Genomic DNA, 24,852 nt, shown 5'->3' on the forward strand with positions numbered 1-24,852 from the left:
CCTTCAAAGGGAATCCAGACGAACTGGACCATCACAAAAGAGACCTATCACAGGCCTTGAATGCCAAGGGTTTATTGAGAGAAGACAAACAACAAAGCGGAAGCACAGAAAACAATAGGATCGCAAGATACCAAAAGGACAAAAAAATAAAAAAGCAGCACTGAGAACCAATCCTAAAACTAGGAGCTCAAGTTCCAACCAATTTACCAGAGCCAATTCTCCCAGGTAGGGGAGAAATCGGACTTACCAACTCCTTGCTCGTCGGGAGCGACTCGGCACAGCCCAGAGGGCAGTGGGATGGAGGTGGTGCGGTCGGAGGGTGCCCCGGCTAGGTACCCGTGGCTCTGATACCACTATTGGGTATCTTCGCCTAGCCGGAGGTTCACCGCTTGATTCCCGACCGTCCTGCCGCCTCTACAGTTGCTCAAGCAACTCGGATTCCTTAGCTCCACTCATCCTTCCTTCTTCTTCTCCGACTGTCACCTGCACAAAAGAAAACAATAAGTAAAAGAGAAACAAGAAAAGAAAAAGGAGAGAAAGGGAAACAAAGAAGAGAAGAGTGGGAAAAATGTGTCCTCAGGACACTTTTGGCTCAGATTTTTCCCACAGCAGGCAAGGCTCTTCCGGCAGCTCAAAGAATCACGGCTCAGGGAGGTGAAAATGCAGATCGGCACTCAGATCTCGCATGCACAGCCACCTAGGTCAGGAATCTGATGGTCAGGATTCCGGCGGCTCACACACCCACAACTTATCACCAAAATAGGAATCCGATGGTCAGAAATCCGGCTACACAAACACTCAATCGGAGCGAAGTTCACACCCACAGTCACCAACAGGAAACCAAGAACAGGAATCCGACGACACTTTCAGAAAGAATAGCAGAGCCTTCCAGTAAAAACGGTGTGGAAAACTTGCTTCGATAGAAAGATTTGCAGCAGGGATAAATAGGAGTGAAGTGGAGTTAATAGTTTGGGAACACAAAGAGAAGCAACCATTAATGGGTTGGGGAGCTCGAGGGGGAAGAATTCCAGGAGTCGAGGGAGATTGAGGGTTTGGAAGGAGATAAAGGGGTAGCAGCTGTAATTTTGGGGTGGAGAGACGGATGGGAGAGGGTATGTGTTTTAGGGTTGGCCAAAAAGGATAAAGATTATTGGGCCAACACTCCACATTTTGGGGTCGAGGACTTTGCCCCTATTGCTAATAGGAAGGGCTTACTTCAAATAAACACTTCAAAGTTTAGTCAGACATTTTGGAGGAACTTTTGGCAAGCATTTCACATTCATTTTTTACGTGTAGTTACCGAATAAAGATAAAAATAAAACCCAACAGTCATGTTGCAAAAATAAATGGCATCATCTAATTTCATTTTATGGTTATTTCTTAACGTTGTACTTTAGCAACTATAATATATAGAAGCCAAGAGTAAAATCAAAGTGAAAAAGATTTTGTTCTAGCTAGTAGAAATTTGGTTACATACATCTTGGAGTTAGTCCCTATATTTAATTAGTTCAATTTTATTTAGAGTACTCTATAATAAGAAAGAACAGTAGTCGGGCATTATACTAAACAGTTGGCCGACTGTACTTCCAAGACCGATGCTATGCTGGTGAATGATGATCATCATTCATCCATTTCCAATTTACATTGTAAAATTTCTGAAATATGTCCACGATTTCTTATAAATTAGTAATATATAAATCTCATGAAGCGTACATTAAAGAGACTTAGGGGGGTGTATTCGTTGTGGATTTCCACAGACTTTAAAAAGTCCATGGAATTTAAATTCCATGGAATTCACATAGATTCCAGACGACTTTCAAAGAATTCGTGGTTGGATTTCACCCCGATTTTCACTGATTTTCGAAGACTTTACAGGATAATTTTGGAATTGAATTACATGAAACCAACGCCCGCGGAGTCCCAGCACCACTGGAAACCCAGCGACCGCTGAGTTCCAGCGAGCGCTGGGAATAAGTGGTATATATAAATGCTCAGCGGGCGCTGGTGTCCTAATTTACAGACTTCTCTTTTTTGCGCTGCTCCCAAACCTGCCAGCCAAAAAAATCACCACCACTTCAGTCCTTCCATACCACTACCCTCTCCGGTCACCTTCAACGACATAATGGTCCGAACTAACAACGCCAACCTCCGTAGAGGCGAGGAGGAGCCAACTTTGAGCGAAAGGTACGAATGTCCCTTTGAATTGCAAACCGAACTAGAGGGAGAAATATTTAAGAAATTTAACTTGAACTACATTACTTGTCCGCATTACTTGGATTGGGAGATGATTACTGATTTGAAACTTGAGCGGCAAGTTGGTTTGTATTTGAAGAATCTAGGGATGAAAGAGTATGCTAGAGATATTGAATTTTCTGGTTATGATCCTCTATGTTATGAGTTCATGACTACTGTGGTTATGAGTGGTGATATGAAATGGATTAAAGCTAGGATGTATGAGCGAGAGTATAAAATTAGTTTGGCTAGAATGAAAGCTATTTTTGGTTTCCCTATTTCTGGATTATCTAATAAACCTTAGGGATAGAATGTTAATCAAGTGTGGAATCGATTGATTGGCTGTGATAATTGGGATAGTTCGGGTATGCCTAGTGGGTTCATTAAGGATCCGGCGTTCTCTATTGTACATAAATTTCTTGTATATAATGTGTCTGGAAAGGAGCAGGCGAATAAGGTGAATGCATATGACGTATTTTTGCTGGAGTGTGCTTTAGATGGCACAAAAGTGTGCATCTCACAGTTTATTTGGGCTGCTATGATTCGGGCGAAGAAGCGCCTTGCTGCCCATGCTTCTTTCTCTACTATTATCACTAGTTTGGCACACAAGTTTGGAGTTCTTACTGCGACAGAGGGGCCTCAGCATGGTCAGGATGAGCTGCATGGTGAGTACATTGATTATGGTGAGCCCAAAGGAGCTCAATTGATTTCTGACTGATTCACGCTGGTTCCTCATGAGAAGAGAAGTTGTGTAGTTAACTACATACACTCCGAGATTGCAGCAGGCCGTCGTCCCCGCAATGATCCTGGTGCCGGTCTATCTGGAACTGCCGGTGATGATGAAGAAGAAGAGAACGAAGAAGAAGCTGAAGAGAAAGCCGAAGAGGCAGAGGAAGAAGACGAGGAGAATGGAGATCGAGAAGCCAGTGGTTCAATGTCGAGAGACTACTATCAGCAGTTTCATAATGATCTCACATCATTCCGTACACACTTTGATTCTTCCATGGGAGCATTCCAAGCTCATTTTGACTCCTCGATGACATCAATGAGGGATGATATGAATGCTCGCTTTGATGCACAAGACCAGCAGATTGCCGAATTGCAGTGCCAGTGGGATTCTTGGAGACCACGTTTCTGATGTTTTATATCTCTGTGATTTGGTTTAATGTTGACATTGTTTTATGAGTTTGGATAATTTTATCTTTTGAATTTGGTTGATGATTAATGTTTTGGATTTGAACAATGATTAATGTTTGTTTTCAATATCCATGAATGATTTCATGTTTTGGATTTGAATTATGTTTGAATTTGATTAATGAGTTTCATGTTATCATTAAAACATACTTGGATTTCATGTTTTGGATTTGAATCATGTCATTATGTTTTTATCATCATACAAGTTTACATAAATATAACGAATGATGAAGTCAAAATAAAAAATATACACAAATTTGTAACATAAACAACCACAAAAATATGAATTAGGGGATGTATTTGTTTGGGATTTGAGTAAATCCCAAGAATTCGTGCATTCTGACTCGGCTTCCAGCGGCCGCTGGAGGCCAGAACACGCTGGGTTCCCAGCGTGTTCTGGTCTCCAGCGGCCGCTGGAAGCCGAGTCAGAATGCACGAATTCTTGGGATTTACTCAAATCCCAAACAAATACCCCCTAATTCATGCTCAATTCCGTGGATTTCATCAAATCCCCAGCTAATACACCCCTAAATTATATAATTCATGCTCAATAACGATCGTTGTGAATCCATTAAAAAAATCTAAAAATAACGTCAACATCCATAAAAAATCCAACATTGAAAAAAAAATGTTAATTCAACCACATCCATCAAAACACCGCCCTAAATATTATCTTCGGTCTCCGCTTGATCGTCTTGATCGGTTTCAGATATTTGTCTATTTTGCCACATAGCATTAGCAATATTTGTTCTCCATATATTCGCTTCATTCCGCTGGGACAGTTGGCTTTGAGAAAGATATTCCAAAATGTCTGTATCGTTCTCAACATCTGATGCAACATTTCCTTCTTCAACTTCGACTGGAAATTCATCAGAACGACACTCATTTCGGAGAAAGTTATTGTCACAGCCCGACCTAAGCTAGTGGATAGTTAAGCCGGGGAAAAGTGTGACTGGGGAACGGAGTAAGAAAATGAAAAAAAAAGAGATTTCACTAATAATAATGAACCAAGTTTAACAATAAAATCACTATAATATTGAATAATCGTAGGCAACACTTTTAAAACTTATGAGTGGACAACTTACAATACACAACAAGCTGTCTAACTTTCAAGTGACATAATTCTCAAAGCTATTGACTTTAAAGTTTGTACAACACATCAATAAGGTAGAATAGACTAAGTGTTGCAGCGGAATAATTAATGTGGATTACATGTATGAAGACATGGAATCCTGAGCCTGGTTTAATACATATACATCAAAGAATTTGCTCTGCTCGCTTCCATCTGCACCACAGCTTAACCTGCATATTTAGAAACATACGCAGGGCTGAGTACCAAAAAGCACTCAGTGGTCATGCCGAAATAACTTTAAAGCTTGCTCTTAGAGCTATATATTGAACTTGCCATCTCAAGCATCACACAGGAGTTTTATTTAAATAACCTGTGTATGCGAAACTGTAAAACTTCTCTATAATCATCATCACATCATATACGTCTGCAGACAATTAACATGTATGTACCATATCTACGCATCATATAACTCTGAGTGTTGAGAAGTAGGCCTCCTTCTCAAACACGATGACAAGCTAACTCAAAGATTAGCTGTCAACTCTGTGTACACAAATCCTGACTCGCTCAGGACCCGAATTCGTTCTTCTATGTAGATGGTATCATACAAATCTCAAATATTGGCAAGTCAATAATTGGAAAATAAATGCATACACTCAAACTCTATATAATAAAGTATGCATCTTTACTTCTTGAGTTAGTAAGCCCACCTGATACGCTTAATGAAATAGAAATCCTTGCTTGTTCATTCTACACTGCCACTCGAACCTTCATTATAATGAGGTTCCCAAGTAAGATTGGATAATAAGTAAGTAAATAGAAAGTAAATCTTGAATGAAACCTCTATCACTTGAAAGTTGCATCCTCTAATTTGAGTATTCTACTTATATGGACTTAACTAAAAGCAAATAGTAACATCACATCTCTTGGGATATCTCAAATTGAGAAAAGCTTAAGAGTAGACTAATCCATTCTATATAGATTAGCTTACAATTAATAAGTAAAACACCAATCACTTAGCATAGTTCTATTCATAACTATCTCAAGTAAGAATTCTCAAATATGCAATCATATATGAATCTTAACTTTGAAAAATCATATAAAATCAACCTCTTCAAACAAAAATACATAATTTACCTTTTTAGAAAGCTCTTAAAGTCTATTTTTAATGAAAATTTACAAAAATGCAATATCTCAAGTGTATAAGAAATTATATCAAGAAAGACAGAATCTGCCACCGAACTTCGCTGCTTCGCGCAGTACATTTCAGAAAATCGTTTGACACATCTAATGGTCTCGGATTTAGCTGAAATTTTACAGACATGTACTAATCATGATGAAGTTATTACTGTAAAAATTTCAAGAGATTTGAACCACGGAAACACCCTCAAAAGTATCTCTCAATACCCTGTCCTGTACAGCCAAGAACTGACAGCAGGGGTATCTCTTACTTCAACTCAACAAAAGACATATCTTGGCTAAATAAAGTGATATAGGGCTCAAATATACATCATCTTACTACATACTAGCATGCTTGAAATCCTCCAATTTATATCATATAGTTTATTTTACAATCTCAAGAGTACAATTATACAAGTTTCAAACATATGGCTATCTTACATCAAGAATTCCCAAATCCACTTATAAACTAACAAAATCCATCTCACAAACTATGTGGTGTAAACTCATAATTTACTCATATATGACATAATTCCAACTCAAGAACACATATATGAGTCCAATTATTCAAGAACATAATCATAACTCTCAACCTCAAACCTAGGGTTCATACTAACTTGAGTAAACTCGAAATCAAGTAAGAATTAATACAATTAACTAGCATAATCACGGTTAGGAACATCAAAGACATACTATATCTCAATATTAAAATCATACTTCAACTCTAGTATGAAATCCCCAAATTTTCGAAACCCTAGACTTCAAAATATAACTTTTCTTCAAGCTAAAATCACAAATAGATGGAGAATCAAAGAATTCACCTTTCTTTCAAAATAGTGCTGCTACTGCTTGACATACCTCTACGAAATTAAGCTTGAAGGTAAGAAAATGGTGATTTTTGATTTCTTTTGGGGATGGGGAGATGGTCGACTGTTTTGGGGAGAAGAAAAGGAAATGAATCTCCTCAAAACTAATATATACACTTTACAATAAATCAATACTTATCTCAAACATTAAAAATCCATTTATAGAAATGAGCAATATAATTCAAACCTCATTTCCCTTACTGATCGGCCCATTAGGGGTTTTAAAATCCTTCACTTTAACTAACTCTCACAAAATAATTTAACATTCCTCTCATAATTTAATAATATAAAACCTCAATTGAATAATTTGAAAGGTAATCTCAATAATTAAAAATAATAATAAATCTCATATTCATGGTTTAATTATAAATCGTCACTATTAAAATAAGAAAGCTCATAAATAAATAATTAAATAACATATGTCACTTCAATTAGTCGAGCAATAAATCGACTAATAATATTTCGTATTTATCACCAATCTCATCTCTGAAAATAATAAAATAATCCATCTAACTAGGAATTATAAACTTGTTTCCAAGAATAAAATAATAAAGGATGCAAGAATACTTAACTATTCAAATTATGCAATTAGTCACCGAATCAAAAGCTCAGGGTATTAAAATAATATCTCATCTCATCTCAGTGATTCTACTCCTCTTTCTTCTTTTAGATAATAGAAAATAGAAAATAATATTAATAATAATAATATATATACTGTAGTGAAAATGCCGGGTGTTACATCATCTCCCCCTTAAAGAAATTTCGTCCCCGAAATTTGACTACATCAGAAAATAATTCTAGATACCTCTTTTTCACATCGAACTTGTGCACTCTTAGAATGCGGAACATTGAGAAAAACTTCATCCTCTACAAAAAGTTTATGTCGCCCTTAAGATTCTTTGAGCAGTTGTCGAATTTGTCGGATAGGCGTTATAATTTCTTCAACCGCATCAGGTCCTGTCACTTTTCTTTCACTTACCTCATGTGTATAGAGTGGAGATCAATATTTCTTTCCACAATAAGCTCCATATGGTGTCATATCAATTGTTGCCCGAAAACTATTATTGTAGGCAAATTCAATGAGTAGCAAAGCTTCTTCCCAATTCCCAATTCATCCTTCAATTTAGTGCATAATGCGGCTTCTGAGTACGCGTAATGCACCTTGAAATGGTCGTCTCCTGCCCTGTTGGCGGGGATTCGCTCTTTCTGAAAAATCATTTTTGAAACAAGAGTTCTGGAACCCAAAATCACTCACGATTGCCAGTGTCCCTACTGCTAAGCCGCCACTTCTTCGCTCTAGTGCAATAGTCTATATCATAGCTTTCAATGTCTAAATAGTACCTTCAGATTGCCCATCTATATGGGGATGCATGAAAGGCTATTTTAAAATTTGGCCGAATTCTCAAAGTTGAAAGACCATATAAAATCGGTCATGTGTATCAAAGATGGACTTGATTGAGCATTGTTGCAAAGTGAAAGAATTATTGTTAATGGGTCATGAGAACTTAGACCACAAGAACTGAAGTGCTCAATACAACTTGGAACTAGCAACAATGGTATTCTGAAACGAGATGTGGAATTGATACACCTTATAAAAATTTAAAATACTTATTCGACCATTAAGATCTAAGTATAAGGCAAAGAATACAGCTCGAATTAATAAGGGACTATGATTGTAGAATAAATTATCACCCACGCAAAGCAAATTTAGTAGTGGATGCCTTGAGTAGAAAAACTCAAGTTAACTAAGGATTTCTCCTTACCCATGAAGAAAAATTATCATCAAGGATTTTGAAAGTTGAATTTACAAATGGTTCTACCACAGCAAACCATAGAAGCTGTAATTGCTACGTTAACAATGATTTCTGATTTGTGAACCAGAATTGTTAAAGAATAAGGGAAAGACGAAAAGGTAGAAAAATTACGGGTAAGGATTCTAATAGAAGGGATCAATACTTGCCAAAAAGCTAGGGGTACTACTATCATGTTTGAAAAAGGTTGTGTACCCAATACTGAACAATTGAGAAATAAAACCCTAAGTAAAGCTCATGATACGCTATATACTGCCCACCAAAGAAGCACTAAATTATATCAAGATTTCAAACAAAACTTCGGTGGGAAGGAATGAAAATAAGATATAGCTGCATTAGCTGAAAGAATATTTGGTTTGCCAACAAGCAAAGGCACTACATCAAAACTCTATCAAAAGTTACAACTACTATATGTGTCAACCTTATAAGGTGCATATCGAGATGTCACAAAGCTCACGATCACATTCAGCTACGATCTTCTTTCCTTGCTTTAAATTGGTAAATTACGTCTCCTTTATACTGACGATAGCTTCTGGAAACAAATTCTTCAAAAATACTTATGTGAACTAGCCCCAAATAAGATTCTCTAATCGCTCGAGGGTATATATCTTCTGCTTCGTCTCCCACTCATAATCAGTCGATCCTTGTAGTTGAAATAACATACAAGAAGGCGCTCTTGATAATTGCTTCTAAGGAAGCGAAACTCGTAAAACTCTACTATAAATAGGGGAACTCTAACGATGAAAAACTTCTGAAATTCTTCTTTCAAGTTGATGGGGACGAGTAGTTCTCTAAATTATTCACATGGCCGATGAAAGATTTCCCACCGCTTCTTTGAGACATCGTGCCGAGTAAATACACAAAATTCCCATAACTAAGCTTTTATTCCATCCGTAAAGTCAAACTACTACATAACCATAAACCAACTAAGGTATAAAAACTCATACACAAAAATTCAATCATCTAAGCAATTTAAACTCAACAACCTAGTAAATGACCACTTTGGCCGTTTCACATCATGGAAAATTTTACCTCAATGAATTCTCATACAAAAGATGGGAATATACGTAGCAAAAGGCTCTTAGTACTAATTGTGATGCCCTAACTTTATAACATCACTACTAGTACAAGGTTACAGTGCTACTGACATACCTCGCTATTATATCATCAAATTGTCTATCTCTGCATCCACATATTATGTATATATACTCATCATCATCTAAAATATTTCTATTGGCATGTAACAAATAAAATTCCCCCACATCTCAAGATATTTATACTCTAAAATATGATTAACCTTTTTATCCATTCAAGAAGTTTATACTAGTAGAGGATACTCATAAATAACTCATATGGACAAAATAACTCATGTTGTCCATACTCACTCATTTTAGAATATATAAGTTTTCATCATACTAATACTTGCAAAACTGCAACTCATATCTCAAACTTATTTAAAAATGTAACATGCTACTTTAAAACTCTGAAAATTCGTACCTGGCTTGGCTAGGCTGGATGAGATGGAGCGCAGAGCTTTTACTATATTACTCATACTAGTCCAAAGCTTCAAATTTAGACTAGACTCAAGGGAATAATTAGGCTCAGAGCAAATGACCTGCTCTGATACCACTCTGTCACAGCCCGACCTAAGCTAGTGGATAGTTAAGCCGGGGAAAAGTGTGACTGGGGAACGGAGTAAGAAAATGAAAAAAAAAGAGATTTCACTAATAATAATGAACCAAGTTTAACAATAAAATCACTATAATATTGAATAATCGTAGGCAACACTTTTAAAACTTATGAGTGGACAACTTACAATACACAACAAGCTGTCTAACTTTCAAGTGACATAATTCTCAAAGCTATTGACTTTAAAGTTTGTACAACACATCAATAAGGTAGAATAGACTAAGTGTTGCAGCGGAATAATTAATGTGGATTACATGTATGAAGACATGGAATCCTGAGCCTGGTTTAATACATATACATCAAAGAATTTGCTCTGCTCGCTTCCATCTGCACCACAGCTTAACCTGCATATTTAGAAACATACGCAGGGCTGAGTACCAAAAAGCACTCAGTGGTCATGCCGAAATAACTTTAAAGCTTGCTCTTAGAGCTATATATTGAACTTGCCATCTCAAGCATCACACAGGAGTTTTATTTAAATAACCTGTGTATGCGAAACTGTAAAACTTCTCTATAATCATCATCACATCATATACGTCTGCAGACAATTAACATGTATGTACCATATCTACGCATCATATAACTCTGAGTGTTGAGAAGTAGGCCTCCTTCTCAAACACGATGACAAGCTAACTCAAAGATTAGCTGTCAACTCTGTGTACACAAATCCTGACTCGCTCAGGACCCGAATTCGTTCTTCTATGTAGATGGTATCATACAAATCTCAAATATTGGCAAGTCAATAATTGGAAAATAAATGCATACACTCAAACTCTATATAATAAAGTATGCATCTTTACTTCTTGAGTTAGTAAGCCCACCTGATACGCTTAATGAAATAGAAATCCTTGCTTGTTCATTCTACACTGCCACTCGAACCTTCATTATAATGAGGTTCCCAAGTAAGATTGGATAATAAGTAAGTAAATAGAAAGTAAATCTTGAATGAAACCTCTATCACTTGAAAGTTGCATCCTCTAATTTGAGTATTCTACTTATATGGACTTAACTAAAAGCAAATAGTAACATCACATCTCTTGGGATATCTCAAATTGAGAAAAGCTTAAGAGTAGACTAATCCATTCTATATAGATTAGCTTACAATTAATAAGTAAAACACCAATCACTTAGCATAGTTCTATTCATAACTATCTCAAGTAAGAATTCTCAAATATGCAATCATATATGAATCTTAACTTTGAAAAATCATATAAAATCAACCTCTTCAAACAAAAATACATAATTTACCTTTTTAGAAAGCTCTTAAAGTCTATTTTTAATGAAAATTTACAAAAATGCAATATCTCAAGTGTATAAGAAATTATATCAAGAAAGACAGAATCTGCCACCGAACTTCGCTGCTTCGCGCAGTACATTTCAGAAAATCGTTTGACACATCTAATGGTCTCGGATTTAGCTGAAATTTTACAGACATGTACTAATCATGATGAAGTTATTACTGTAAAAATTTCAAGAGATTTGAACCACGGAAACACCCTCAAAAGTATCTCTCAATACCCTGTCCTGTACAGCCAAGAACTGACAGCAGGGGTATCTCTTACTTCAACTCAACAAAAGACATATCTTGGCTAAATAAAGTGATACAGGGCTCAAATATACATCATCTTACTACATACTAGCATGCTTGAAATCCTCCAATTTATATCATATAGTTTATTTTACAATCTCAAGAGTACAATTATACAAGTTTCAAACATATGGCTATCTTACATCAAGAATTCCCAAATCCACTTATAAACTAACAAAATCCATCTCACAAACTATGTGGTGTAAACTCATAATTTACTCATATATGACATAATTCCAACTCAAGAACACATATATGAGTCCAATTATTCAAGAACATAATCATAACTCTCAACCTCAAACCTAGGGTTCATACTAACTTGAGTAAACTCGAAATCAAGTAAGAATTAATACAATTAACTAGCATAATCACGGTTAGGAACATCAAAGACATACTATATCTCAATATTAAAATCATACTTCAACTCTAGTATGAAATCCCCAAATTTTCGAAACCCTAGACTTCAAAATATAACTTTTCTTCAAGCTAAAATCACAAATAGATGGAGAATCAAAGAATTCACCTTTCTTTCAAAATAGTGCTGCTACTGCTTGACATACCTCTACGAAATTAAGCTTGAAGGTAAGAAAATGGTGATTTTTGATTTCTTTTGGGGATGGGGAGATGGTCGACTGTTTTGGGGAGAAGAAAAGGAAATGAATCTCCTCAAAACTAATATATACACTTTACAATAAATCAATACTTATCTCAAACATTAAAAATCCATTTATAGAAATGAGCAATATAATTCAAACCTCATTTCCCTTACTGATCGGCCCATTAGGGGTTTTAAAATCCTTCACTTTAACTAACTCTCACAAAATAATTTAACATTCCTCTCATAATTTAATAATATAAAACCTCAATTGAATAATTTGAAAGGTAATCTCAATAATTAAAAATAATAATAAATCTCATATTCATGGTTTAATTATAAATCGTCACTATTAAAATAAGAAAGCTCATAAATAAATAATTAAATAACATATGTCACTTCAATTAGTCGAGCAATAAATCGACTAATAATATTTCGTATTTATCACCAATCTCATCTCTGAAAATAATAAAATAATCCATCTAACTAGGAATTATAAACTTGTTTCCAAGAATAAAATAATAAAGGATGCAAGAATACTTAACTATTCAAATTATGCAATTAGTCACCGAATCAAAAGCTCAGGGTATTAAAATAATATCTCATCTCATCTCAGTGATTCTACTCCTCTTTCTTCTTTTAGATAATAGAAAATAGAAAATAATATTAATAATAATAATAATATATATATTGTAGTGAAAATGCCGGGTGTTACAGTTATGCAATCCAGCACAAGCCAAAACTAACTCTGCTTGTGTTTGAAATGGGAACGGAGGAGCTGTTTTGAAAATTGTGAAACGTGATTTGAAGATTCCAAAAATTCGTTCAATCACATTTCGCAATGATGCATGTCGAAGATTGAACAACTCATCTGCATTTCTTGGATGATGACCGTCACCACCGAAATCTTTGAGATGATATCGAATGCTACGTAACGAAGCAAAAAACTGACGACGATTAGCAAATCCACAATCTACTAGAAAATATTTACCTTGAGGCACGTGGAGTCCATTTGGTCTAGACAATGCATCACTTAAAATTTTGGAATCATGGGTTGAGCCTTCCCATCCACTAAGCACATAGATGAACTGCAAATCAAAGTTGCAAGCTGCCAAAACATTTTGCGAATTCACCCCATGACGGTTACGATAACAGCTCACGTCTTTACCTCTTATCATGGCCGGGATATGAGTGCCATCTATAGCCCCGATACAATCCTAAAATAATAGGTGAATGTGTTATACAAAAACCAAAAATATTTAATATAATACAAGAGCAGAAATATTATACCTTGAAGTAAGGATAAAATCTGGTACTTTCCCGAATTTTAGCGGGTATTGCGCCAGTCGGCTTAACCATCATGTCCGGTGCTATGATGTTCAATGCTCTCAAGATTTTGTTGAAGTTCTGACTAGCAGCAAAATGTGAACGACCAAACCTTTCACGAACGTTACAATAACGATCGTTGTACCCTACAATGATGAGGAATGTTGCCAACATTTCTTCAACAGTTGTGTATCGTGTATCATCCACATGGGCTTTCTCCCTTATGATCTGGCATAATTTGATGAAAACGTCAGGATACATTCTATACAACTGTCGAAACTGGCTCGGATCTCCATCCATCATTCTCATAATAAAATGGAATCCTTCCCTAGTCTTTGGTCGTCGCATCAGAGAGTTGTCAGCAGTCGGATGTAGCGTCATAATATTTCCCAATAGAGTGATAACTACCTTAGCCGCTTCCATCAGTTGCCTAGCATGATCAGAAAGTTCAATCTCCATCTCTGTTTCGATTTTATCCTCAAGTTCTTTATCTATGTCTTCTTCAATTGCAATTTTAATTTATTTTCATAATTCACGCTGCCATTTAAAACAATGAAACAATAATTGAAATAAGAATAAAAGGGACGAACAAAAAATAGCCTTTTAAAAATACTCATAAAAACCATTCATTAATCAATAAAATAAAGTATTAAAACATAAAACCAACAAAACAATGTACTCATAAAAAGATGGTGAAACAAAGATAAAAACATAGTTCAAAAAACATGACTAAACTATCCTCTAATCCCTAGTCTTGGATTCTATCCATCATTTACGTTCAGGAACAGTCATTTTCATAAATCCATCTTTTTGTGACTTTGTAACAAGCAAGTCAAATGCTGTCATGCGGGCATCGTCACTCAAATCAGGAATTTCTTTGATAGCATCCCAAGTTGTTGATGCGTCTTCGACTTTTGGGCCATTTGGCCCTATTTTTCTCTTTATTTGTGTCAGTTCAGGTCTGTCCAGGGGAAAACAAAGTTGTTGAAGAATGAAGGTCCAGTGGAGCGGAAACGGAAAGAATGTGGTTGGAATGGGCATTACCAAGCCCAAATTGCTATGTTATGTTTACCAGCATGGAGCTTCGGCCGCAGTACCTCTCCAGTCTAACTTGGGGCATGGGAACCTGAAGCAACCCATCTGGTATGAATCAAACCGAAGAAAGCAATCCGTCTGACCACTACAACGAGAAGCAGACAGCCAAAGCCAAGAAAGGAAAGTAAATCCCGAAGATTTGGAGGAAGGATGGAGAAGAACGAAGAAGGAGCTGGAAGAATCTGGAAGAAGGGGAAGTTTGACTACAGCATGCAGCTGGAAGCTATCTTCAATCGGATCAATCAAGGATTGGGTTAAAAAAGGAAAGAAGATCTCGATGAAGATATGAAGCTGGCGCAGCTAGGGTTAGACCTCGACCATTCGACAATATAAAAGATTGATGATGTGCAGCGTGTACAAGCTCTTGGCACCCTTTTTGAACTCCGTTTTATTTTAGTTTACTACTTTAATTCGCCGTGTGTGGCATCCAAAACAATTTACATTCCAGTTCTATTTCCTATTTTCCATCGTGTTTTCATTCGAACAAGATTCAAGGCTCGAAGCCTTAGGTATTACTTTATCTTAATAAAGTATTTCCTTTTGTTTACATAATGTGTTTTATTCATTCTGCATTTATGAATTTTGCTATGTGTGAGTAGTTCCTTTGGTGAGATTTTAGGGGTGAAAATAATTGTTGTTAACATGTAAACATTCGTGAGGCATTTGTTCTTTCGGTTGAATCTCGTGGTTCCGGAAGGATCTGTTCGACACCATGGGCAGTAGGGGCCTAACGGGTGATCTCCGTTCGGTAAAACGCTGTCCATGTCAAGCAAAGGCCAGGGTGTGACAACCAGTATACCCAAGACCGAGTAGCTGAGCAGCGTCAACAAAAGGCATTGTAGATCCGGACGGTGGGGAAAGGATTGATGGGATACACTGTCCTTCCTCAGTCTTGGGCTTCTCTATAGACTATCCATCAACTGTGACGAGGCATAAAGCCATGGTTATCAAACGAGGAAAGCAATCTCTGCGCCGTAGCATGTCTATGACTGGTCGGCTGACAAGCCGGAAATGGTTGTGTCCAGGAGACATGTGTCACTCAAAGTGCGGAGTTGGGGACCTTGGGAGAGAAGGTTGGTGAGGGTCATACTTGGTGAGTAACGGGTATGACTACTATCTAAGGAGGAGTGAAGCACTGCCTTGTGACCGAGGAATGTGTGATCTTCGGACCAAGTGACCACAATGGGATCAACCATCCTAAATGTGAAGTATAACCCCTTGAAACGCCCCAATGTCTTTGGGCCACGCCTTGGGTTTATATGGATCATGGACGGATTATCAGTATGCTTATGACCGAAACGAATGTTAACAACAGTTATGACCTAACCGAATAACCTCACCCCTTTGTTATTATTGATCTTGTTATTTTCTTGTGCAGAGTATACAGATTGAGACTTGTGGCACCTCAGTTTGTCGTTGGAGAACAAAGTGGTTCCTCACTCCTGGCGGGATTCGACCCTACACTTGCCACTAAGACTGAGTTCTTGTTGTGGGACGTAGGAGCGTGTATTGTCTGTACTGGGCATACACAAGTATTTTGCCCGCACCGCACGACGGGTGTGTGTCAGTTGTATAACGTTTTTCTTTTTCTCTTGTCTCCAGCATAGTATCTCGTTTCACGAAGAGGCTTTCAACTCGATCCATTGTGCTAGTGATTTTTTTAATTTCTACCATGAGCTCCTGATGCGAACTATTTTCAGAGTGGCCTAAATTTGTCTCAAACTGGCCTCTGCTTCTTTTGGCGGGAGCTCTTCTCTGAGTGGACTCCACAGGCACTTCAGTGGACTCCAAAGGTGATTTGGAGCCGGATAACGGTGGATCATTTTGACCCAGTACTACAAACGCCTCATTATCAGCATCATAATTCAACTCCTCTATGAGCGGACCTCTACTTTCATCAACTCCTATTGTCCTAGCATCAGTAGCACTGCCCACTCCAATTGCGTTTCTTCCTATAGCCACACCGTTTCCAACAGCAAGCCCCAAGTCTTCAAAATTCGAAAAACTCCCAGTGCGTAAGTATGCATCTTTTGGGTGAGCCTAAAATAATAAATAAGAAAATTATTAATTAACTATATTATTTAAATAACATTGTGTTTAAAAAATAATTGATAACAAATTTACCTCTATATACGCATCCCATACTTCATCTGGGGCCGTGAATTTTTTGGTGGTGTTGTCATAGCCAAAACCAGAGTTAAACTTCAAGAGTGTTGAATAAGCATTCCAACGGCTCTTAAACCATTTTATACGACTTTGGTAGTGATTATAATTTTTATTGCACCTAAGTTTTTCATTCAGAACAGGCAATATCCTTTCCTCTACTGTGGCTTTGCTAAATAAACCACTATTATCGCGCCATCCCCTATGTGCAGACTCAACCAGAATATCTAACAAGGCATCACTTTGTTCCTTTGTCCATGCTTCATACACTGCCCTTTTTTTGGAATCTTGTGGTTGAGAGTCTCCCATAATAATATTACTAGACACCGAAAATAAATACAGATACAGTACTATATTAATGAATAAAAATAAAAAATAAAAAACATCAACAAAGAACTGAAATCAACTCACATGCAATAGAAACACAGCATACAGTTGCTAACAATTTATAAAGGTACAAGATTCATGCTATAGAAAAATTGCATAATTAAAATAATATGAAGATATAAAATTTATGAAAAAATATCTGGCTAAAAGCTAATATAGAACCCTAAACTTGTCTTCTTTTTGAAGTCTGCTGTAGGCATCTGTGGAATGAGGGGAAAAAAACCGAAGAGGTGTATTTAAAAAGCGTGGGTGGGCTGGGCTGCCTGGGCCCAGCGACCGCGGCAACCTAGCGGCCGCTAGGAACCCAGCGCCCGCTCAAACCCAGCGCGCGCTGGACTTTCTCAACGAGTGCTGAGTTCCGGCACTCGCTGGCTTCTTGGCCACGGGCGCTGGAACTTAGCGCTCGCTTAAAACTTCATGGATTTCAATTCTCGTGGTTCTTGGCCGGATTTCGTCGTGTGTATTTTTTGGATGAAATCCATGAAAGTCATTCCGGATTTTAAGTCAACGGAATGACGAATACACCTAGATTTGTATGGATTTTAAAAAGTCTGAAACGAATACACCCAGATTTATATGGACTTTTAAAAGTCTTGAACGAATACACCCAGATTTCTGCAGACTTTTAAAAGTCTTGAACGAATACACCCAGACTTTTAAAATCCATAGAAATCCATCAAATTCCACAACGAATACACCCCCCTTAGTGGTCGTTTGGTTCGAGTAGAGGAATGGAAAGGGAATAGAATTAAATAAAGAGGTGAAATGGTAACAATAAGCATTGTTTTTATTGAATGTTTGGTTTAACAATGAAAATGAATCATTAGTAAGGGATTCCCTTTCTTTTGTTTCCCTTCTATTTTGAGGGTAATAAATTGGGTTATTGGATTACTTCCTAAATAAGGGTAATGATTATCTTATTATCCAAATCAAACAATGAGTAACTGATTCAATTAATTAATTCTTTTTCCAACCTCCAAAAACACCCAATCAAACATGGGCTTAGGATTATCCATCCATTCAAAATCAAGAAAAATAATTTCCAAAGGCCCATCACTATCAAGCAAAATAAACGATATGGTATATCTAATTGATGGGGAAAGCACTCTCAGTCACATGCAGCAGCCGTAATCCTTTATTCCAAAACCTATAGCAAAGAAACAAAAATACGCAATAACAGAAAATAATGCAAACTCTATCTGCATCGGTTGCAGCATTTCGTCAATTACCTCCAACTCGGTTCGAAGCTGTCATCGAGCTAAGTATCAAAAACCTCACATGCTTTCTAATTCTTATCACATACTTTTTCATCCCATAAGAGTGTGCATAATTGTTGATGACACAAATTATTATCGAAAGAATGGCCCAACTTTTATTAATGGAAAAAAAGAGTACAAAAAAGTAAAGTGCACATTTTTATGGGATGTCCCAAAATGAAAATTAGTGAACACTCTTAGAACATCCGCATTAGGGTTACATGATAGCTTACTTGATGAGGGGGGACCACATTGAGTAAAGAGGCCGCATTGGGGTTACATGATAGCCTACATGATTTTTTTAATTTTAATTTTTTTTGTTTTTCATTTAAATTTAATTGCTCAAATTTAAATAACACATTTTATTAATAATTAAATTTCAATTAAAATAAAAATCCTAAAAATTACATAAAAAAATATATGCAAACGGTCAAAAAGCACACAAAACGAGGCAGTCAAAGCTGCCCAATTTTTCAAATTTCGATTTTTTTTAATATGGCGCGTGTAAAACACGTGCCGAATTTCATGGCTATCGGGCATACACGATGCATCGTGTAGCCCTCGAGTGAGGTAGGGCTGCAACGCCCTACACGATCTCACCCTTACTCGAGTAGGGTGGATCGTGTAGATGCATTGCGGGTGCTCTTATGGGATAGGGGAGTATATATTGTTTAGTAGAATTTTTGTAGTTCATTTCTTACACCTTCAACCCACTACAAATTTTAGACGAGAAATTACCTATAATACAATTACAGATTCGACGACCTACTTTTATAAAGAACGCTTTGAACCTTGATGAAACACATTGAATATTGGAGAGAAATTCATTTTGTAGAGAAATTCTTCTCCAATTTTTGAGCTTTTCAAATATTTTTTATATCTTTAGAACTCTTATGAAAACCTCTATTTATGGTTGTAAAGCGTGCATGATTATGGACCTAGAGATGTCGTGATTTAATTAGCTCTTGAAAATTGTTATATATCAACAAGAAGACTTGATTTGATTTGATTTGTTCTTAAAGAAATTGATGTAGATCTTTCAACAAGAAGATTTGATTTGATTTGATTTGTTCTAAAAGAAATTGATGTAGATCTTTACCATATAAATATATCTTTATTGATAATATATTATATTTAATCTTCAATTTTATAAGATTTCAAAATTAAATAAAAATATAAAACCAATAAAATATCCTTCTTTTTTTTAATTAAAAATCGTGTACCTACAGGGGCCCATAAAAATAGAATTTGATAACCTTGTTATCGACTAGAGATAAAACATAATGGTCTTTTATAGGGTGCAGTTATAGTAAGAACCACAATTATCGTGAGAACATAAGAACCAATAAAATTACTGCATCTGCTATACAAATTAATGCATCCGCTATTAAATTTAATGCATCCAAAAAAAATAATTTTTTTGCTCCCTTCAGGATTCGAACCCAGCACCTGCATCCATCCACCAAGATGATGCATCCACCGTAGATCTTGATGATCGAATGGCTTAAAATGGTTCTCCGTTCTTATTTTATTAGTGGTTCTTATTTGAACCTCTCCCTCTTTTATATTTGCATAATTGTATAATTTTAATAATAACCATAAAGTGAAATAAATCAGAAAATCTGATCAAATAATTATTGACATAATTTAGATCTTGTAGCATTTTGAAAAGTAAAATATATATATATATATATATATATTAAAGCAAAATAATTTCTATCCTATGTGGCGTCCTATAATCGCTCGATTCTAATTTTCCTCAATTCTCATTCATTCTTTTTTTTCTTCTAAATTTTAATCAATTTCTATATCTAAAAACTATTAAAAAAAATCTAAAAATCATGATATATTTAAAAACTAAATATCTAAAAAAATCATTATATAAATATTCCAACAAAATAAATTTTATCCTACGCGGCATCGTACAATCACTCCATTCTAATTTTCCTCAATTTATATATCTATATATATATTAAAGCAAAATAAATCTTACCTTACGTGGCATCCTATAATCACCCCATTTTAATTTTCCTCAATTCCCATTCATTCTTATTTTTTTCTAAATTTTAATCAATTTCTATATAAAATCTAAAAATCATGATATATTTCAAAACTAAATATCTAAAAAAATCATTATATAAATATTCCAACAAAATAAATTTTATCCTACGTGGCGTCGTACAATCACTCCATTCTAATTTTCCTCAATTCTCATTCATTTTTATTTTTTAATCAATTTCCATATCCAAAAACCATTAAATATCTAAAAATCATTATATATCTAAAAACTATTAAATATCTAAAAATCTTTATATTAGTATTCTACTGATCAATAAAATTTTATCTATATCCATACACGAAAAATAGAAAATACATATATTTGTAATTTTGAGGTTGTAATGATTATTGTAATATTATACATTTATAGTTCATGATATCCAACTCTCCAATTTCAATTTAAAAACGTACTTGATTTACTTTAATATATATGACTTTGATGTTATTAATTCTATTTATATTCCCTAAAAAATTATCTTCGACCTCATGGCTCATGGGCAGCCCAATTCAGCTTCCAACGTATATAATACATTAATTGGGTTAAAATAAAAACCACCCTTAAGATAAGAATGTAGAACTAGTCTATGCCCTTAATCAATAATACTTTAATGGACACGATTTAAAATTTATTATATTTTAATTTGCCTCTAATGCCTACTGTATATTAGGAATTAAAAAAAAACTACTATAGAAAAAGACTATAGATCCCTTAAAAATCACAACAAAGTTGATCTTAAAATGCGAAATTAGATAAGTATCCTTAATTATTAAATCTACAAAAAAAACAACCTTTGAAATATGATTTAATTATTGCCGTTAGGATAGAATTTATTTTTCTTTAATATATATATATATATATATATATATATATATATATACATAGATTTTCATATATAAAAATCATTAAATATCTAAAATTCATTAAATATCTAAAAATTATTATATTAATATTCCAACAAAATAAATTTTATCCTATGTGACGTCGTATAACACTCCATTCTAATTTTCCTCAATTCTCTTTCATTTTTTTCTTCTAAATTTTAATCAGTTTCCATATACAAAAATCATTAAATATCTAAAAATCAGTATATATCTAAAAACTATGAAATATCTAAAAATCATTATATTAATATTTCACAAATCAAGAAAAAATTATTTGTATCCATTAATTAATAATGCATTTGATACAAAAATATTTAAGAATAGAGATTTCTTAGCCCCTAATGAGATGGTTGATGTTGGGTCCCGGATGGTTGACTGAATAGGTGTATGGGGAGGGGGGAGGGGGGAAATACACTTGTAGGCTATTTTTCACGGATTGAATACAAACAAACCAAATTTCAATTGGGAAATGGTTTTATACTGATACTGAAAGTCTTCAGTATTTTGATTTCAGTTAAGCACAGAGTTTTAACTGATATTCACGTAAGGCTTCAGTTTAGAGTTTGTAAAACAGAGTAGAGTTACTAATCTTACTGATTATCAAAAGATTAATCAGTTAGACTAATAATTTAGCAGCGAAAATTTAAACTTAATCCAAATAGCCTTAAGAAAGAGTTTGTCACTTAACAAAATCCTTAGTTATACTTTTTCAGTTAAGTCTGTTCAGTTGTAAAACAAGTTTAACGTAGATAAGGAATAACTGAAAGCAGATAAAGAACACAATGATTTTTTCGTGGTTCGGAAGCCAAAGTTCCTACGTCCACAGCCAGATGATTAGTCTGACAAACACTCTGGGCTAATGCTTACGGGTGCACAACAAACCTTACAACTGAAAATTAGATTTTCAGTACCAACACACTGGGTTGGATTTCTGGCTCGCTCTTAGTACGCTAAGACATACACAATTGCCTTTGTAGCGCTTGCCTAAGATCTCTGGAGTCAAAACCCTGGTCTGAACTCCGCTCTACTCAAACACTATTTTCACTCGGTCGAAAAGGGGTTCAAAATCTTTCAACTAAGATTACTGAGGACAGACTCTCAACTAATCGAAAACGTAGGCTTAGGATAAAACAAGGATTTGCCTAAGGAAATAAGAAAATGTAAATAATCAGTGAACTGATTTAGACTTTGTGAATTCTCTTATTCGATTCGAACTTTTGAATGCAGCTGAAGGCTGAGTTGCAAATTTGGCAAAGGTTCAACTTGTGCGTTTGAATCGGTAAAGATTGCAATGTTCCTCGAGCTCTATTTATAGGCGAAGTGTCACAGCCCGCAATCCCTAAGGATGGCTTAACCGGGGTTATGACTCGGGAAGGGGATTCAGAAGCGGGGAAAGAAAGGGGCATCATTTGAAACCGTAAATCTTACTTAACTTAAGAAAAATCTTCGTATTTACTCATTAATACTCTTTTGAACAGTCTATGAAAGACAACATAAAACTTAATTAATATCATTAATCAAGTTATACATCATATGAAACCATTCTCTTAAGACTCAAAGTATGACATAACATACTATAACATCAACAACATCTTGCAGCGGAAAGTAGCTAGACATATGTATGAAGACATATTCTAGACAGGTTAACTATTTATTAACAACCCTAGAGACTCCGTTCATTGCAACACCATCATCACATCAGCTCAACCTGCACATTTAGAAAACATATGCAGGGCTGAGTACAAAAGCACTCAGTGGGCACGTATGCCTAGGTATAAAAATACATGCTTCAAAACTGTAAATTGTCATGCTATCATAAACAGTACAGCAAGGGAGTTTTTCGCTAAAAAGGCCCAAGCTTACTAAATTCATTTGTGATTCTTAAAGTTCGTCTGCAGACTAAGTTCTCTTGTAATCTATCATATCTGGAACTGTGTGCCGGAGAGGTGGCCACCTCTCACGGTCACTTGACCGGCCAACCCGCTAGATGACTCACGGTCACTGGTGTACACTAGCCAAGGCAGGATAGCTATCAACTGCTCAAGACCCGAATTCGATTGCATCATTGGCAAAGCCAAAGCAGATAGATATCATACTAAAATTTAAACATTTTATGGCAAGACAACAGTTGTAATATTTTCCAGTTCAAAGATTTGTAACGAAATAACTTGTTCAAAGGTAGCATTAAACTCGTTTGATAGTTATATAAAACTGAAATTAACAGTTAAATCATCTCATGCATTCATTCGTATAAGAGGCCTACGACACGCAGGGGATCTCTATATACGTATAGTAAAAGTAATGCCCACCTCATTCCGTTCCCACTAGGGGCGTAGAGTTACCTCCTTCTTTAGCTTTCACTTCCCGTCTGGACCTTTATTGACGAAGAGTCGATAAGTTCGAGAAGAAAGTCGTGTAAGAAAGGAAGATAGGTCTCTAAACTAAACTATCTCCTTTTTAATGATTTTAGGGTTCTAACATCCATATTAATCTTGTCTCGTTCAAAACCTTAAACTCAAAACATCTATCACATAACTAACATTTAGGTTCGAAACCGTTTATTTGAACATCATCATGCGCATCAATCATAACTCGTTCTACTCACGCCATCAAGTTAAATATTCCGTCATTTAAAAATAAATCATAGGATATCACATAGACAAATTATATCATCATAGATCATGCTTTCTTATATTTAAAATCATTTAATCATTTTCAAATAATCCATATTAATAAGTCATTTGAAAAGAATTAATTCAAATGAGAGTTTAACTCAAAATATTTTATTTTATAATCCATTTATAAATACTTGAAATAAAGAACTCCATTTAAATAATTAATTTAAAGGTCAATATATAATTAACTTAATCAAGCTCAATTTAAATTAATAATTAAGAGCTCAAATAATTTAAATAGATATAAGCCCAAATTAATTAGATAAATTAAGTCTATCATGTTTTTCTTTGAATAAGGCCCAAACAATTAAATTAAAGAAGCCCAAATATTTAAATCTAAGCTCATCAATTAATTAAAGAAGGACCCAAATACTTAATAAAATCGGCCCAACAACAATTAATAAAATGGCCCAAGTCTTGGCCCAACAACAAGCCCAACAACCAACCCTATACCCTTCTCTTCCTCCCTTCATCAAACGCAAACACACAAACACTCACACAAGGAAGCTGCGCCTCTCTCTCCCTCGGACGTCTGCCCGGCGCCGCCGTCGCCGCCGACGAGCGGCGCTCTGCTCTCCCTCGGCATCTCTCGTCTCCCTCTCTTCTCCTCTATCTCTCTCGCTCTCTCGGCCGCTATCGTTCATCTCTCTCTCTCAAGAATGACGGAACAAGGCGGCAGACGCACGCCGCTGTCAAAGCGGTGCGCCGCCGTCGCCGGCCGCCGCCTGCTCCCTCGTTCTCGCGGCAGATCCGCCGCGGCCTGAAGACCACGGCGCCGTCGCTCATC

The 24,852-nt window shown here is 35.7% G+C and overlaps 1 protein-coding gene and 3 long non-coding RNA genes across 4 annotated transcripts; all 4 read right to left on the reverse strand.

The window, feature by feature from the left end:
* Positions 1 to 4,438: 4,438 nt before the first annotated feature.
* LOC131022396 (uncharacterized) lies at positions 4,439 to 6,747 on the reverse strand. The gene is made up of 3 exons (XR_009101262.1): positions 6,496 to 6,747; positions 5,206 to 5,263; positions 4,439 to 4,728 (listed from the first exon to the last, which is right to left on the reverse strand). It is a non-coding gene; the product is annotated as an uncharacterized LOC131022396 (long non-coding RNA).
* Positions 6,748 to 10,094: 3,347 nt separating this feature from the next.
* LOC131022402 (uncharacterized) lies at positions 10,095 to 12,403 on the reverse strand. Its single transcript, XR_009101271.1, has 3 exons — positions 12,152 to 12,403; positions 10,862 to 10,919; positions 10,095 to 10,384 (listed from the first exon to the last, which is right to left on the reverse strand). It is a non-coding gene; the product is annotated as an uncharacterized LOC131022402 (long non-coding RNA).
* Positions 12,404 to 13,052: 649 nt separating this feature from the next.
* Positions 13,053 to 17,215, reverse strand: LOC131007072 (uncharacterized). Its single transcript, XM_057934218.1, has 5 exons — positions 16,769 to 17,215; positions 16,316 to 16,684; positions 13,514 to 13,777; positions 13,215 to 13,440; positions 13,053 to 13,150 (listed from the first exon to the last, which is right to left on the reverse strand). The coding sequence occupies exons 1-5, from the start codon at positions 17,114 to 17,116 to the stop codon at positions 13,053 to 13,055; spliced, it is 1,305 nt and encodes a 434-aa protein (XP_057790201.1). The 5' UTR covers positions 17,117 to 17,215.
* A 5,657-nt stretch (positions 17,216 to 22,872) lies between these two features.
* Positions 22,873 to 24,146, reverse strand: LOC131022404 (uncharacterized). Its single transcript, XR_009101274.1, has 2 exons — positions 23,700 to 24,146; positions 22,873 to 23,098 (listed from the first exon to the last, which is right to left on the reverse strand). It is a non-coding gene; the product is annotated as an uncharacterized LOC131022404 (long non-coding RNA).
* Positions 24,147 to 24,852: the final 706 nt, after the last annotated feature.

The sequence above is a fragment of the Salvia miltiorrhiza genome, chromosome 1, assembly GCF_028751815.1.
Source record: "Salvia miltiorrhiza cultivar Shanhuang (shh) chromosome 1, IMPLAD_Smil_shh, whole genome shotgun sequence".
NCBI lineage: Eukaryota > Viridiplantae > Streptophyta > Magnoliopsida > Lamiales > Lamiaceae > Salvia > Salvia miltiorrhiza.